The 16,168-nt window shown below is 34.8% G+C and overlaps 1 protein-coding gene across 1 annotated transcript; it reads right to left on the bottom strand.

Moving 5' to 3' along the window:
* Positions 1-3,939: 3,939 nt before the first annotated feature.
* Positions 3,940-9,753, bottom strand: LOC110864292 (DNA mismatch repair protein MSH4). The gene is made up of 24 exons (XM_022113337.2): positions 9,650-9,753; positions 8,983-9,186; positions 8,859-8,894; positions 8,645-8,757; positions 8,505-8,550; positions 8,310-8,356; positions 8,072-8,179; positions 7,869-7,944; positions 7,426-7,498; positions 7,194-7,339; positions 7,022-7,107; positions 6,779-6,918; positions 6,579-6,718; positions 6,448-6,498; positions 6,278-6,341; positions 5,956-6,099; positions 5,804-5,871; positions 5,628-5,686; positions 5,388-5,544; positions 5,238-5,290; positions 5,052-5,150; positions 4,848-4,962; positions 4,292-4,414; positions 3,940-4,203 (listed from the first exon to the last, which is right to left on the bottom strand). Exons 1-24 carry the CDS (start codon positions 9,713-9,715, stop codon positions 4,039-4,041), a joined length of 2,379 nt encoding a protein of 792 aa, XP_021969029.1. The 5' UTR covers positions 9,716-9,753; the 3' UTR covers positions 3,940-4,038.
* Between the last annotated feature and the right edge of the window lie 6,415 nt (positions 9,754-16,168).

Genomic DNA, 16,168 nt, shown 5'->3' on the forward strand with positions numbered 1-16,168 from the left:
AATAGTGAAACATGCATACCCTCTTCCACCCTCATCACTGTAGATTTTGATGTCTCCTTTTTTTTTTTTTTTGGTCTATTTAATATAAATTATTTACTTCTAAAATGTATGGGTTCTAATTCGTTAGAGATAAGTGATATTAATAGGATAAAACCCATCTAATTTCACTTATAATTGCAATATTCATATGAAACGGGATAATCTAATCATGGCGAAATGTTCACAAATTTCTTTTTTACTAGAGCACTCGACCCATATGATTATAACCAAGTGATTAGAAATGTGTGAAGTGTGAACTATTGGCATTGAGGAAAGAAAACATAGGTTAAAGATTATTGTTTATGGGAAAATGGTCTTAGAAGTTGATGGGGTTGAAAAGGAAGAGAAATAAAGAAAAATATTCAAATTCGTGTACATCACACACTTGGAATGGGAAAATAGCCTTAGAAGTTGACAGGAGTTGAAAAGGAAAGAAATAAAAAAAATATATTCAAATTCGCGTATACACTTCGAGAAACTTAATGGCACAAAATAACGTTGTTAATTACGAATTCGTAACAAATTAAACATAGAGACAAGGAATGAAATTATACTAAACGACCTATTTCATAACTTTTAATATACTATATATAGGTAAAAATAAGTAATTTATCTTTTTTTTACAACAACTCAGATACTCATCTAATTCACTATTAACCCATCAAAATATAATCGAGCTAAATGCATTTTTCCAATATATTTACTCTAAAGATTATCTTTACTATAAATTTTCAAGGGACCACTTATTGGAGTTATTTATTAGCCTAGGGTCAACATTCCTATTTATTTGCGTTTTTGTCTAGGCTTCCCTATTCTCATATCCATAAATCTTATTTTCATATCCCTTTTTACTCTCTCTCTATATATGTATCTATGTATGTATAGAGAGATATAAGGAGGAGTGTGTGAATATTAAATCCCATTTATCTATTACACATTTGCAAAACCAACAAAGTTTCGAAGGAATATATAATACCTTTCACTTTTCACTGCACCATATATTTTGTTCGGAATTTGACTTCTTTCTTGATTTATGTTCATATATCATATATGTGGTTGGTGAGCTATCACATAACACTTTTTATATGTTAAATCACATATTATAAGTGCTTGGAGCACATTATACAAACGAGTTAAGTATAGATTATTATATTTACAATAATGCCCTTAAAAATTATTGCCCCTCCATACATTTTAATTTGTTTTTTTTCTTTCTTAGGAACCAAACACTTTCTTACAAACCAAACACTTTATTTTATAACACATGACAACGTCACGACTCTTTTTCTTATCTTATAAAAGTCCGAATGTAACGTGCGACGTGTTCATTTTCATTTACGTTTTAATATAAATTTTATTTCAAAACCGAATTGTGCATAATAATTTACAAGTAATCAAAGCACAAAAGTACAAACCATTAGCTGCTTAAAGGTTTTTTTTTTAAGTTTCTTTTCCTCTCAAAACATTTAAAATATGTTGTTTTATAAAGTTCTCATTTTCCCGTTACAACGTGCTTATTTTTAATAGCGTTTCGATGTGATTTTGTTTCCACATGGTGGATTCTAATGTACAAGTTGTTAAAACCGAGTCTTACAATTTTTAACACCCCTGTGTCGCAGCACACGGGTTTCACCCACCAATTTTTTTAAAGGCTAATTTTATTAAAACAAAGAGAAAAATACAAGCCAAAGGGCAACAACCCAATCACATATACATATTAAGAACCAAAATAAAGTTGCACCATTTCTTCCAATCGAGCGATAATGTCTTTGCTCGATTCTTCAGCCATAAATATCCAAGGCATCTCACCTCATCCATAATGTCTCCAATAGCCAACCTCTTAGATTTGAATACAACTCCGTTCCTATTTTTCCAGATTATCCAGCAAGATAACAGAATTATCGACTTGACAACATCTCTTTTAACCTTTGATCCGCCTAAGGTTCTGTGAACATTGAGCAGGTCTTGCAAGGCAAAAGCGTATATTTGAGGAATATGACAGCAGATGGAGATCGTTTGCCATAGAACACTCGCTACATAACAAGAAATCATAAGGTGTTCCAATGATTCGTCTGCCTAACCACATAATGGACACGTCAGTGAATTAACCTGAATGGTTCGTTTTATCAGCTTTGTCTTCACCCACCAATTAACTCAAAATTTTAGCTTTTACCTTTTTTTTTACCAATGGGGTTGTGATTTATTGGTAAGACGAAGCTTTTAAACACCTTAGTTTGGGAGGGGGAGGCCTTGGGTTTAATAATCACTTAATTTATTTAGCCTACAGGTCATAATTACTTGTAAAATGTATTAATCTCATAAATAGTTATAATTATACCGTTTAGTTGTTCCTTTATAGAAAAGGAGAACTATATTTACACAGAAAAAGATATATATCAGCCTGAAAATGAAACTTAAACATATAATCTTTAACAAATTGTCATCTAAAAATAAATAAGAGGCTGAAAGAGAAGACCATCAAATTAAATGTATAATAAAAAGACAGGACAAGAATTAAACAAGTTGATTAGAACCTCTATGCAAGAAAAGGCCCACATGGGGATTGTAAGTCATCAAAAGAGGACCATTCTCCTCACACATAGGCATGTACCCAAGCTAACAAGCAACATAAATGACCAATCTTTTCTTTGGACCATTGCACCATAATTACATGCGCACCATCGCCATTGCAATCATGAACTTTTTTTTTCTCTATTGTAACAATGGGGTCATTGTAACGAGAGTGCAGTTATTTTATGTTTCAGAAGTTTCAGATGTTTCCACGACACAAATTACGGGTAGCATGTATTACATGGTCCAATTTCGACGTAAAATTAAGTATAAAATTTAAACTGACACTGAATAAGTAAATAAAAGCAGGTGGCAAGTATTGAATGAGCCTCCATCATTCACGAGAATTCCTCATATTTATAACATTGGTTGAGCATTTATAGCAACCACGATAGCAATTTAGAATATCATTTCATTTAATTTTAATCCAGGTATAATCAATATAATACTATACCATGTAAAAATTCATATTATTGTGTCCTTTTGCATACATGAAATTATAAAAATAACATTAGTGATAATAAATGACATTGTTTACTTAAAAAATAATTATGATGGAAATAAATAATAAGAAAACCTATGTGTACTTATATCGATGATTTACCAATTTTAGCCTACAATTAAAATTATATCTTTTCAATGATTAACTCTTGAAAATTATTTCAATAAAAACCATATTAAACTTTCAAAAGGGTTTCAAAAGGGGTAGCGGCGCAGCTTGTTGCCCGTTTACCATCTATCTTGATGTAAATTCATAACACGATAAATTTAATACTAGATCCAATTCTTTTTAAGTAAATTAAAAATATATTTATGTTTCATATGACCAATAATCATTTACAATAATATTTTTTAAACGGTTTAAAACCACAATAAAAACTTGGTGGTCAAAATGAATTTGTGTTTATGACAAGAATCAATTTTCTATAAAACAAAAACTAAAATCTTGATTTCCGTTAATAAATGAATAAATTTTCCTTTCCTCTAGAATTTTTCAAATCGCCAGGTTGTATCTTGCCTACCAATGGATTCAATAGTTTCTCTATTTGGGAATCTATTAAAAGTAGAACTCGCAACTTTTACATGGATTTTCAGGTGGATTAGATTGGTTGAGTAGTCTCAATTGAACACCGGATTGCAAAATATCATTTTGTATGTGTAATAAAGATTAAAAAAATTACAACTTGAAGTGTTTTCATGATCGATGTTTAACGAACTCGTAGATTATTCTGTGTCACTTTTTTTTGTCCAGATAGGTACTTGGGTCAGTTACTTTTGGGTAAACTCTTTCAACTGATCTTATTTTGATTCTGGCTCCTTTTTTTTAAATTTTTGAAAACTAAATTCTTTTCTTTTTGCTGATATTTTTACCATATCTAATAAAGTCAATTTTAAGTGTCAACACCACCACGATAGAAGGTTATACGTCTAAATGGTACCGTTGGCATAGCAATCTTTAAGATGTTGAAGTGCTTGTCGAATGGAATCTGCATCTTGGCTGGAATATTTCAAGCAAATGAGGCGCTGAGCCACTCGATATATCATCTGAATACCTTCATATTGCTCATTGTTCGCCTCCTTCGTCTTCACTTCCTATTTTATTATATGAAAAAAAAAACATCCATCAAATAATCGCATGCATGCACCACTACAGGAAACCATAACAATGAGACAGGTTAACCTTCTCTGTAATCCTTGAGGTGATATTTCTAGCAGTCTCAATAACTGAACTTGGTAACCCCGCTACTCCTGCTAATAAAAGTCCGTAATGTGGCACATGCCGTGATCCGTCTTTCAGCTCAAACTGTTTATGTCAATCAACCAGTCAGAAACATATATATTAAATACAAAGAACATTTTAGATTGTGTGACACATAACGCAATTATGTAATCGCATAACCTTCTCCCCCCCCCCCCCCATGTCTTTAAAACACTACGTAAAAATGTGTATGCGGTTATCTACTCAAATATATGACATGCCTCTCTCTCTATATATATATATATATATACATATCACTCAATGCAAAACCAGATGTAGGGCGAGAAGCACATAAGCACTTGTACGTAATTCTAGTCAGATATAATGGGAGAGAAAGAGAGTGAAACATGTTACATGATAGCCTTATGTATTATAGTTATAACAATAAGTGGAAGCGTTTATGTGGTTATTACAGTTATCTACCTAAAATTGGTTATGTACAAAGAGCTGGAAATGTAAACACATAAGGCTAAGGTACCTTGAAGTCCAATCGGTTGTTTTTCACTTCAACATCAAAGTGAAGAATCTTTACATTTGGATACATGGTTGCTAGCGCTGATAGGTTTTCCATGTGTGTGGCAAATATTGTGTAACTGAAACCAAATGACACACACTTTTGTAGATAATCTTGCTTGTTGTAAGCACATTTTTTAATTGCTGTAGCGTGAGATATGTGGCTTACGCTTTTAGCGCTAGTAGTTTTTCACAGCAACTCCATGCAATTGCAAGACCATCGGATGAAGATGTGGCCCTTCCCAGCTCATCCATCACAACAAGACTCCTGTTCCAATTAATTAAACAATATGTTACGTATTTACATGAGTATATTACCAACCCCTTGCTGATGATATCGGTATTGTTGTTATACCTTTCGGAGATATTCTGCAAGATAAAAGCCGTCTCTTTCATCTCTGTCATAAACTGCAAAATTAGATTTTTTAGGAGCGTCCTAAGATGATATTTACACATATAAAGATACATATTAATGAGAAACTTGAGGAAGTAATTTAGTATGTACCGTACTGGAATTCGATTCAAGATTATCAACTGTACCCATCCTTGTAAAAACACGATCAACCACCCTTAGGGTTGCAAAGCGGGCAGGAATGTAGCAACCGATTTGAGCAAGAATGACAATGAGACATATTTGTTGTAGGTATGTACTTTTTCCACTCCTGTAGGAAACAAATCAACCATATATTATTATAGTTGAGCTATAGGATGCATCCAAGTTATAGTTTATTCATTTATTACTTACATGTTGGGGCCCATGACAATCACCATGTTTGAAGCCTCTGAAAGGAAGATATTGTTGGGCTGCAAAAACACATCAAATAGAATGTGTGACATTGGTCAGCTTTTGGGTGAAAATCTTAATATACATATGCTCTATAACACAAAAATCAATTCATGAAATAAAGGAGTATGGCGTACAACAAAATCGTTGTGCACACTTTCCAGTATAGGGTGTCTTCCAGCATCAATTGCCAGTGGCCCATTCTCTATCAGAAAATATAACAAGTCGAGCGTTTATGTCATAAACATTCTGGGACCAACAAATAGCAAGAAAACATTAATATACTTGCCTGTGAATTGAGGCCTGGTGTATCGATCTACAGGCTTGCTTGAAATCATGTGAGCAAATGAATTAACAATCATATCTAATAAGCATAGGATCTCAGCTAGCAAGGTCAGCACAGAGACATCCTCCCGTATTGCATCCATTAGTGCTGCACATTAATGAAAGTAAAATAACTTCGGAAAGTGTTTCCCCAATATAAGCAACAATCGGCAAGTGTACAACAATATAGCTTGACTACACAAGCACCCAAATACTGTTTGACACGTAAATATATATGCACGATTAAAATACCACAGATCAACTTTGAAAAACAAAGAAAAACTGACCTTCCAAACAAAGTTCTGTATGTAAATAACATTCTTTGGCTGCAGACTTGTTTCTTGCATTTAACTGCAAATTTAATGCAACAATATACGATAAGCGAAAGCATACAGGGGAGCATCTTAATCAGTTTTAGATCAATATAAAACTATCAATCGATGATGATGATACTCACAGAAGCAAGATCCAGAGTTGAGCAATGTATACTGTTCCCATGCTTCATAACCTAAAAATTGTCACACTCATAAGCAAAATCACTAGAGGATACCAAAGACATGCACAAGTATGAGGTATCTCCTGTGCTACCTGAATGAACTTGCTGGGAAGCTTTCCCTGTATGTCCTTCTGAGGGATACTGAAGTAAAATCCATGTCTATTATTGAACGGGATTTTCAAATTTGGAAGCTTGAAATCTTCGCGATATTTATTTGCAAGGTTGTGTATAGCTGTACATATTATAACCAATTAGAGTTTGTATGTTACAACAATTAGATCTGAGATCATACCTTCGCTGGTGTCACAGAACGATCTTCGTGCAATATCCAGAAATCCATCTATTCCAGCCTTCACAGCAAAACACTGCTGTGTTCGGGCAACAAAAGGAACTCGTGCATGAAGTACGTCCTCATCAATCACCTCCCCAATTCTGAGATTACAACATAGTTTGGGATATAAAATCAACTTAGGGCTTCATTAATTTAATCGCAGATTGAAATAAAAGGTAATGATGAACAAACCAATGACTTTACCTTTTCCTTATAGAAGCATATTTCTCATTCTCACATACAGATTTGTATATATTTCCAAGAAGAAAGCTGTTTGCATCTTTCAATACCTAGCACCAATCAATATATAACTTTCAATTGCTTAAAGTTTTTTTTAATAGTTTGACAATACAAACAAAAGAATTTGCGTACATACCTTTGAGAGAAGTGGCAAGGCATCCAGAGCTGTTTTAAGAACGATAATACTTGATATTAGAACCTGGCTCCTTCTAGCATTATCAATGCTTACAGCTTCATTGGTAACTTTCTTTGGCTTGAAACAGAAGTGACAGAGGACCCTGTCTGAACGTAAACTAGAATAAGTACAGCACTTGAAACTAACAAGTCTTTCAGCATTATACGTAAGGCTTTCTACAACATGCACTAACCAGTTTCTTTTGGAAACTTTCGAAGAGCCTGTGACAGCCCAAAAAACAGTTGCTCATTGGTCATCAGTTCATCCTAGAGTTGAGCAGGGATCATCAAGTTAATACAATATCTTCTGTACAGTGTGAACATGGTTGCATGAATAAATAACTATTAATGACACAGCGTAGATGTTCCCATGCAATCATTATTTCATTTATCTATTGCCTACTAGCTAACAAGCATGAACTATTCATATTTCAAGTAGCAAAAGCTAATGTGAAGAGACTAATATTCTAGACCTTGTTTGCGTGCATAGAGTTAGGTCAGGATCCTGGTTTCGATGCTCAAGATAGTTAAAAATGTTCCCTTTAAGAGTGTATTCTAGACTTTTGAATTCCTTTACAAACCGATCGTCAAGAAGTCTAAAACTTGGCATAAATGATAAACAAAAAGAACTACTGACCAGGCAATCAAGTCGAGCCTTGATAGTTTCTATATCTTTCAAAGGTTGCAAGAGATTGGCACGAAGAAGTCTAGTCCTGCACAAAATTAATGGATAAAAACCAAAGAAGTTATAAATGTTTATGTTCCAAAGGTATAAGACAACTAATATAATACATGAAAGGTAAATGAATATAATGTGGGATTAGGTTATTGATAGCATACCCTCCAGTAGTTCTTGTTGACTTCAGAGTCTGGAATAAACTTCTCTTTTTGCTGCTTGTGCCCAATAGCGTAGAATGAAGTGGCTCTATAATCTCCAAGTTATGGACACTATCATGCAGATAAAAATGCTATTACCATAAGTACAATATAATAATAGTTTAGTTGTAAGTTTGATAGTCTTCTTATTAGAATGACACGCATGATCATTTCAAAATGCTGCAAAATATTGAAGCGGTACCTAGTTGCGTCAATATTCATATGGTCAAATGATCCATTAAAAGTCACCTGAGGGATGAATAAAGATGGAAGGAATAAAGAATTAGCAGAAGAGAAACAGATCATCACGGTAAAGAAATACTGGACGAAAATTACGAACAAGCTCATATCAGAACTACTTGCTAAGAGAAAACGTGTGAAGAAAAAAATGACGTACTAATAGTGAATGATTCATAATGATGATTCCTTTCTCTGCTTCAATCCTTTGTTAAGCAAATTCACAATATATATGCATAAACCAGCTATTATAAATACACGTAGATACATCGAATCAAAACTCCATGAAACTAATGATACCACTTGATAGTTGCTGCAGCAGCAGCCAAGCAGAGATAATATTGCTTGTAGTAAGTATCCAACCCAAGCGCAGAAGGTTCTTTAGCAGCTAAACTTTTTACTAGCACAGCGCCCTTCAGAGACACATGCATAAATACTATAAGTCTATAAATACCACTAACACCATTTATAACATAATGAGGAATGTAATACAATTGAAAATTACTAGTATTACCCTTGTATCATCAAAGCAACCACGAACCATAGTTACCTACAAATATTAGCATACGCTGAGAGCCTAAATCTCCAAATCCGAAACCGAAACAAATAAGAAACAGTTTACACAAAACCGATATCACCTTTCGAATTGACGAGTAGAATTTATCAACCAATTCAGATACTCCAACCATGCCATCAGGTGCTAACTTATTAGGAGGAACAATAATCACTATCGGATCGTAAAAATGCAGCAGTGTCTTTGTGTTTTGATATGAGCTGCTAGTTTCAATATACTCTGAAAGGTGAAGTGAAGCTGATCTCAAGTCAAAAGCAGCCACTCCAACCTAACAATAATCACAGTATAAACATTATATAAATCTCCGTTAACACACAGCGATGACGTTTTAGGAATTGAGTGTTAACTAATGCTATGCATTCTTCTACATCATTGCCCTAATTTCAATGTAGAGTCAAGGACGTGCATATACATACGGATATCTATATCTATAGATTCACAGACACAAAATACAGTTAAGAATTAGGATTGAGAGGTAAACGATGATGTGTTTTCTTCTACATGATTGCCCTAATTTGAATTTAGAGTCAAGTATGTGCATATACATACAGGTATCTATATCTATAGATTCACAGACACAAGAGGTAAACGATGATGTGGTTTCTTCTACATTATTGTCCTAATTTCAATTTAGAGTCAAGTACGCGGATATAGATACAGATATCTATATCTATAGATGCACAGGCACAAAATACAGTTAGTAATTAGGGTTAAGAGGTGAACGATGATACCTCCTTGGCTCGATTCTCGATGAGTCCGATCACGAAGCTTGATCGCTCTCCAGTGTCGTCTTCCATTTCCAGTCCAACGTTCACTCGTATGAATGCGCGCCAATTTTATACTCTACAGATGCATTAGTGACTTGTACCCCCGTGAACTTATTATGCAGTAACAACTTGTACAGTTTTGTTCAACTATCTACCGCAGTTGGTCAAATCTATGAACTTGGCCAATTGTGTTTTGACCGTTAAGTAAGGTGATGTTAAATGTACACTAGCTAGCTAAGATTTCGTATTATACGGATTGTATGAGTTATGCGTGTCATATCACAGTGTAAAAATACGAACCGTATGGCTTTGTTTATAGCACATCTGTAATTTCGTTGTCAGTCAATACATAAGTATGGTTAGGGGGTGTTTGTTTTTTCTTCAAACATCTTCAAGGGGGCTAATGTCTGCAGGCGCGCAGACGTTACCCTTGAAGACTGTTTGTTTTTTTTTTTAAACAGATTTGAAAATGGCTTTTTTCAACTTAAAAAAAAAAGCTATGATATCCTTTCTTCAAACATCTTCACAATAAACCATCCTCTCTCATCTTCACAAAAAAACCACCCTCCTTCAACATCATCATCGATCATTCTCATCGTGTCATCATCATCATCCTCGTGTCATCATCATCGGTCGGCCGGAGAACCTCGCCGGCTCCGTCGTGTTCTTGTACCTTGCCGGCTCCGTCGTGTTCTTGTACAACCTTCTCGGAACCGCACTTCGACGAACTTTCCGGTTCTGATGAGGTATCAATACAAGAATGGTCGTCATCGATTAAGCTGATGTCTTTCGAGTTTACTTTATGCGGTTGAAACTGGATGAAGCCACAACTGAGGTGATGAGATGTCGACCCATAATTTTCTTTGCTTGATACTATAAGATGTCCTCCCATGGGTAGGTTGTTGATTTTGAAGGTAGGTGTGTGTGCAGGTGATTTGGATTGCAGATGTAGAAGCAGGAGGTGTATGAATTGCAATGTGAATTCAGCGATGATTTGGGAATTTGGGGAATTGGGTTGGAGATTGGTTATTACAAACAATATTATATTATTAAGAGAAAAATGCCTGGATAGTCCCTATGGTTTCGCCTTTTTTCACCTATAGTCCCTATCTTTCTAAAACTACTTGAATAGTCCCCAAGTTTTCGATTTTTGTTCTCGGATAGTCCCTGGGTCTAACTTCAGTTACTTTTCTCAGTTAAGTGGGTGTTGAAATGACCAAAATACCCTTTCCTTAAAAGGCCAAACCATAGGGACTATCCAGGCACCTTCTTCATTTTTATTTATAAAATCCCCCACACCCACCCTTCTTCTCCACCTGTTGGATCTTCTCCATAGTTGTTTCATCTCCGGTGCCGACACCTTATCGGTGTTCAGACGCCGTCTTTTCACCACCATCTTTTACCATTGTTCAGGCGGGACACCAACACCATCTTTTAATCAGTCCAAAACTAACAATATTTGATCCGAAACAGATCAAATCAACTTGAAACTCTCTGAAAATCAATCGAAATCGGTTCGAAAAGCACATACGACACATCAAAATTTGTCTTAAATCAACCGAATTTGTCTGAAATTCAAACGAAACAATCTGAAACTAGATCGAAATACGAATCGACACCAGCTTCTTTCAGCAACTCAGATTCAGATCAGTTCGTTCAAATATAGTTGTTCAATAAGTATGTAAACAGTTTAAAATTGTCTTATAATTTTTGAAATCTCAAAACTTCGATCAAAAACACTGATTCACACAGAAACTTGAACAAATTTGATCCGATACAAACCGAATTAGTTCGAAACTCTTAATCAACAAACCGAAACAGTTCGAAAATCACCGAAACTCATTCAAATCAGTCCTAGACACGTTAAAAATCAATCGAAACTCATTCGATTTCACCGAAACAAAGTTCACTGATTATGTTCGGAAATTATGTAGAAACAACTTAGATTCGATTGTTTGAATGAAACAGTGATGTGTTTCGGATCTGAATTGTATATCAGATCTGAATGAAATCAGTTTGAATGAAACCGCCGCGACCCGCCGCCACTCACCAACCTCCGCCATCTCTCTCCCTCTCCTCGGTCTCTCTCTCTCTTCCTCTCTGTCTCTCTGGTTCCGCAGCCATCGCTCACCACCACCGGACGGTGGTGGTCCGTTTTTTCGACGAGGGGAGGTGTTTGGGGGTGTCTTGCCGGCCGATTAACTAGTTAGACCCGTCACCGGAGTTCAGTCGGACTCCCTTGTGCTCGTCGGTAGGGAAAACAAGAGGCAGGGGGTGTTTGGTAGTGGATTTAAAGAGAAGCAGGGTGTGGGTATTAGGGTTTCTTAATGTTGAAGATGAAGGGTGGATGGGTTTTATAAAGAGAAGGTGCCCGGATAGTCCCTATGGTTTGGCCTTTTAAGGAAAGGGTATTTTGGTCATTTCAACACCCACTTAACTGAGAAAAGTAACTGAAGTTAGACACAAGGACTATCCGAGAACAAAAATCGAAAACTTGGGGACTATTCAAGTAGTTTTAGAAAGATAGGGACTATAGGTGAAAAAAGGCGAAACCACAGGGACTATCCGGGCATTTTTCTCTATTATTAATTGTTTTATTGAAATCCAAATAAAAAAAAATATGTATAGACAGTATCAGTTTATAAAAACAAACAGTCTTATATTTTCAGCTTGAAGAGCTTCAGACCACATCTTCAGTTGCAGACATGAAAACAGATGAAATCAGCTTGCAGACAATTTATGTCTGCAAAAACAAACAGCACCTTAGCCTCATACGACTCACACAACCATTTTCAACTTTAAATTCGGCTAGTATTGTTATTTTCTCCATGCCACACAACATATATTGTCTATACTATGTACAACCCATATAACACATGAGTGGTGTATGTATAATTAACCATGTCAGATTGTCAGAGATGTAAGCTTATTTTTAAACTCAAGCTCGTTTGAGCTTGGCTCGACTCGGACTTATAACGAACCGATCTCTAGTAGCTCACGAACAACTTGTCTCATTTACACCTTAAATTTCACAAGAGTATATACATATTAATCAAATTCAAAATGTTCTTCCATTGCCATAATCAAACTTTTACTTAAGTGGTCACTAGTTTGTAAAAAAATTACTTCTAAATACCATTTGATCAATTTTCACATGAATTTAAACCCAAACTATTTTTTCGGAGACAATCATCAATGTCACTAGACCGCAACTATATATATATATATATATATAGGGTTAGGATCATGAGTGAACAACATCCTTGTTTGTGAACTGTGTGAACTAATCTAGACCCTTGATTTTTATGATCTTGAGATTTAAATGAGTGGCATGATGGTAATTAATTGATTAATTTTTTCTATTTAATTAAATACAAAAGGTTACATGTGTAATTACACAATCAAAAGAATTCAAATTAGAAACCTAAATTGTTTCCATTATATTAAAATCTTATCAAATCAAATCCATTATTTTTGTTTCTATCCCTATTAATTTCTCTCTCTCCTTCACGATACAAACAAGAACCACTTTCAAAATTCACAATTTGAGAGCTCTTAAAAAAGCCTCTGGTGTGTTCATAGCTAAACACTCACTAAGCACGATGACAGCAGGCGAAATCTCAGAGATATCTCAGATTCGAAATGTCAGATTCGATCTCAAATGCACGATGACATTTCTTCATATTATGTTTCAGATTCGACATCAGACGCACGATGACAACAGCCAACAGGCGAAATCTCAGAGAAAAGGTAAATTAGTCATTTATTATCATCGTTACATAGATCGAATCTTCAATTCGTTCACAAATTGTTTGTTATGTCTGAATGTTCTTGTACTCGAAATGTGCCCACTTGTATGATGCACACAAGCTATTCGACGAAATGCCTGTGAGAGATACAATATCTTTTAACACAATCATATCAGGGTGTTTCAAGAAAGAATTGTTTAGTGTTGGGTTTGAGTACTTCAAACTGATGTATGGCTCTTCGGGTGCTTATCTGTTTGATCGTGGGATGATTACGACTATTTAATCTGTTTGTGAAAGGTGGGAGTTTGTTAATGTTAGTAAGATGATTCATACGTTGGTTGTTGTTAACGGGCACGAACGGGAGACTACAGTTGCCAATACTTTGATTACAGCTTATTTTTGTTGTGGGTGTTCTGGTTTCGGACGACAAGTTTTTGTTGAAACCAGTGATCGGAATGTGGTTACATGGACAGCTATGATCTCTGGGCTTGCGCAAAATCGATATCGTGAAGAAGGGTGTCAAATACATGGGCTTGTTTTGAAGTTAGGTATAAATACAGACTTTACCCTGGGTTGTTTTTCATTTATTTTTCTTGTTTTTACCCATAACTTGATATATTGCTTTTGCACGTTTCATTTCTCTCTGCGATCGTTGCACTATAAGTATTGTCTGTTACTCCGTTGTTATATTCATGTCTAATTTCTAACATTATCAGCTCTCGTGTTTTTGGTTTTCTATCTTTAAGCATTCAATCAGATTTTTTGACATTATTTTTCTGTTTGACTAGATACAAGAAGTTTCTCTGTTATGTGGATCTTACAAAGGACTTCTTTTTTAGCTACTCCTATCATGTCATGCAAAGTCTTTGAAAGAATTTGTCTACTCAGGAAACAGGCCGGCGTGATTATGAAACGATGTTTGTCTGGAATGAGTTTTTGACTGTTGCGATCAATAATCAGCTCAAGAATAGACTCTGGACAGTAGCGTTAGTTTATGACTTCTTCAAGCAGGTACACTCTAGCATACAATAGTGGGAAATGGGAATGGCCAAAAACATGATTTAAATACTTGTTGATGATTGTGAAGCTATTCTTATAAATATAGCGTGTCTTTTTATATTTTTGTAAGGTCAATTTTTGCCAGATTTTTGTTTCGATCATGTTGATGGTGAGTACGTATGTGTACTCTGTTTATGTCGGTGTTTCAGGTCGATGTACACATGTGTACTCTGTTTATGTAAACTGTGTACTCTGTTTATGTAAACTGGGTATACACATGTGTATAGTAGTAGTTTTGTGATATTTCAAAAACTTGTGTTTGTTGCTTATGTAAATTGGGTGTACACCTTACATTTAGTGTACACATGTGTATGAAAATTTTTGTAGGTATAAACTGTGTATACACCTGTGTAAAGTGGGTGTACACCTGTGTATATAGTGTTGGTCTTTTTATTTATCTAAGACATTCGTTGACATGGGTAAACGTATTTTGTGTTTTACAGTTGGTAATTTGAAGGAATCAGTGAATCATTCGAAATGTGGTCAATTTGAAGGAATAATACCGGATAGGTTACTGTGAAAAAAGTATGCTCTGAAGATTGCTATGAAGATTTTGTGCTCCTATGCTAACACGCTCCGCGATGGAAGTAATCGTTGGATCGGTAGCATACAACGTGGCAAGTAGGCTTAGTGTTTAAAACGTTCCATGCAAACAATAGTAGTAAAGACTATTTTTTCCCCGATATGTGGTTTTGTTTGTCTGGTTTGGTTATTTTTTTTATGTAAACTGGATGTTTAATTGGTTGGTATACCTTATAATATATTTTTGAATTTGTTTTTGGGACATGTTATGGTTTATGGTGAAATAGTATGAGTTTACTAATCTAAAAAAAAGGATTATACACAAATGTATATATGTATGTACATAGGTGTATTAAACTTAAATACACGGGTGTACTTCGGGATTCATGAATGTGTGTATGTAATTGAAATCTGGGTTTTTATCGACGAAGAACGGGTGGATTGAAAAAAAATCTGGGTTTTTTAATGGTGATTATGATATACATCTTGTTTAGATTTAAAAGATATTTTAGGTAATAACAAAAAAATAGGAAAGTGTAACTTACATGGATTAATTAAAATAAATAACTAATAATAACTTAATGTATACTTACCATCATATCCTTTTCAACAAAAAGGATAATCAAGGGCTATGATCAGTTCACACCGTTCACTCTTGAGAGGTTGTTCACTCTAGAACCCTACCCTATATATATATATATATCTCCTAAGCTATTTTTTTTACTTTTAACCAAATATATCTAGCAAATGTTTGGAAATCGAATCACCCTCATAAGATGATCGGTAAAGGAGTGTTTAGCTAAATTAAGCTTCATGTTCAACCATTGTTACAAGCAATTCACATGTCATTCAAACGCCCATATTCTAGTTTCATTGACGTATCTTGCTCATATATGAAAATGCATGTAACTGGTGTCTTGTTGTTACCTATCTATGTGATTAAGATGCGACAAAAGACTTTTTATTGGACACCTAAACCTATTGTTTTAACATAAGACGGTTATATAACCATAAAGTTCCCTTTATCTCTCCTATATCTCACACACACTACACGCGTGGTTATACAACTTCTATAGTTGTCTATTTTTAGTTAACATATTGAACGCATCCATGTCACTTTTACATCTTTTTTACTTACCTTTCTTCTCTTCAT

The sequence above is a fragment of the Helianthus annuus genome, chromosome 6 (assembly GCF_002127325.2).
Source record: "Helianthus annuus cultivar XRQ/B chromosome 6, HanXRQr2.0-SUNRISE, whole genome shotgun sequence".
NCBI lineage: Eukaryota > Viridiplantae > Streptophyta > Magnoliopsida > Asterales > Asteraceae > Helianthus > Helianthus annuus.

Bases quoted from the DNA above. Each gene is read 5' to 3' on its own strand.
- LOC110864292 (XM_022113337.2), bottom strand. From the start codon at position 9,715: ATGGAAGACGACACTGGAGAGCGATCAAGCTTCGTGATCGGACTCATC. The intron at 8,758-8,858 runs GTAATACTAGTA...GTGTCTCTGAAG, and splicing joins GTTGCTTTGATGATACAAGG to GGCGCTGTGCTAGTAAAAAG. The intron at 8,551-8,644 runs GTATCATTAGTT...TGCTTAACAAAG, and splicing joins GCTGCAGCAACTATCAAGTG to GATTGAAGCAGAGAAAGGAA.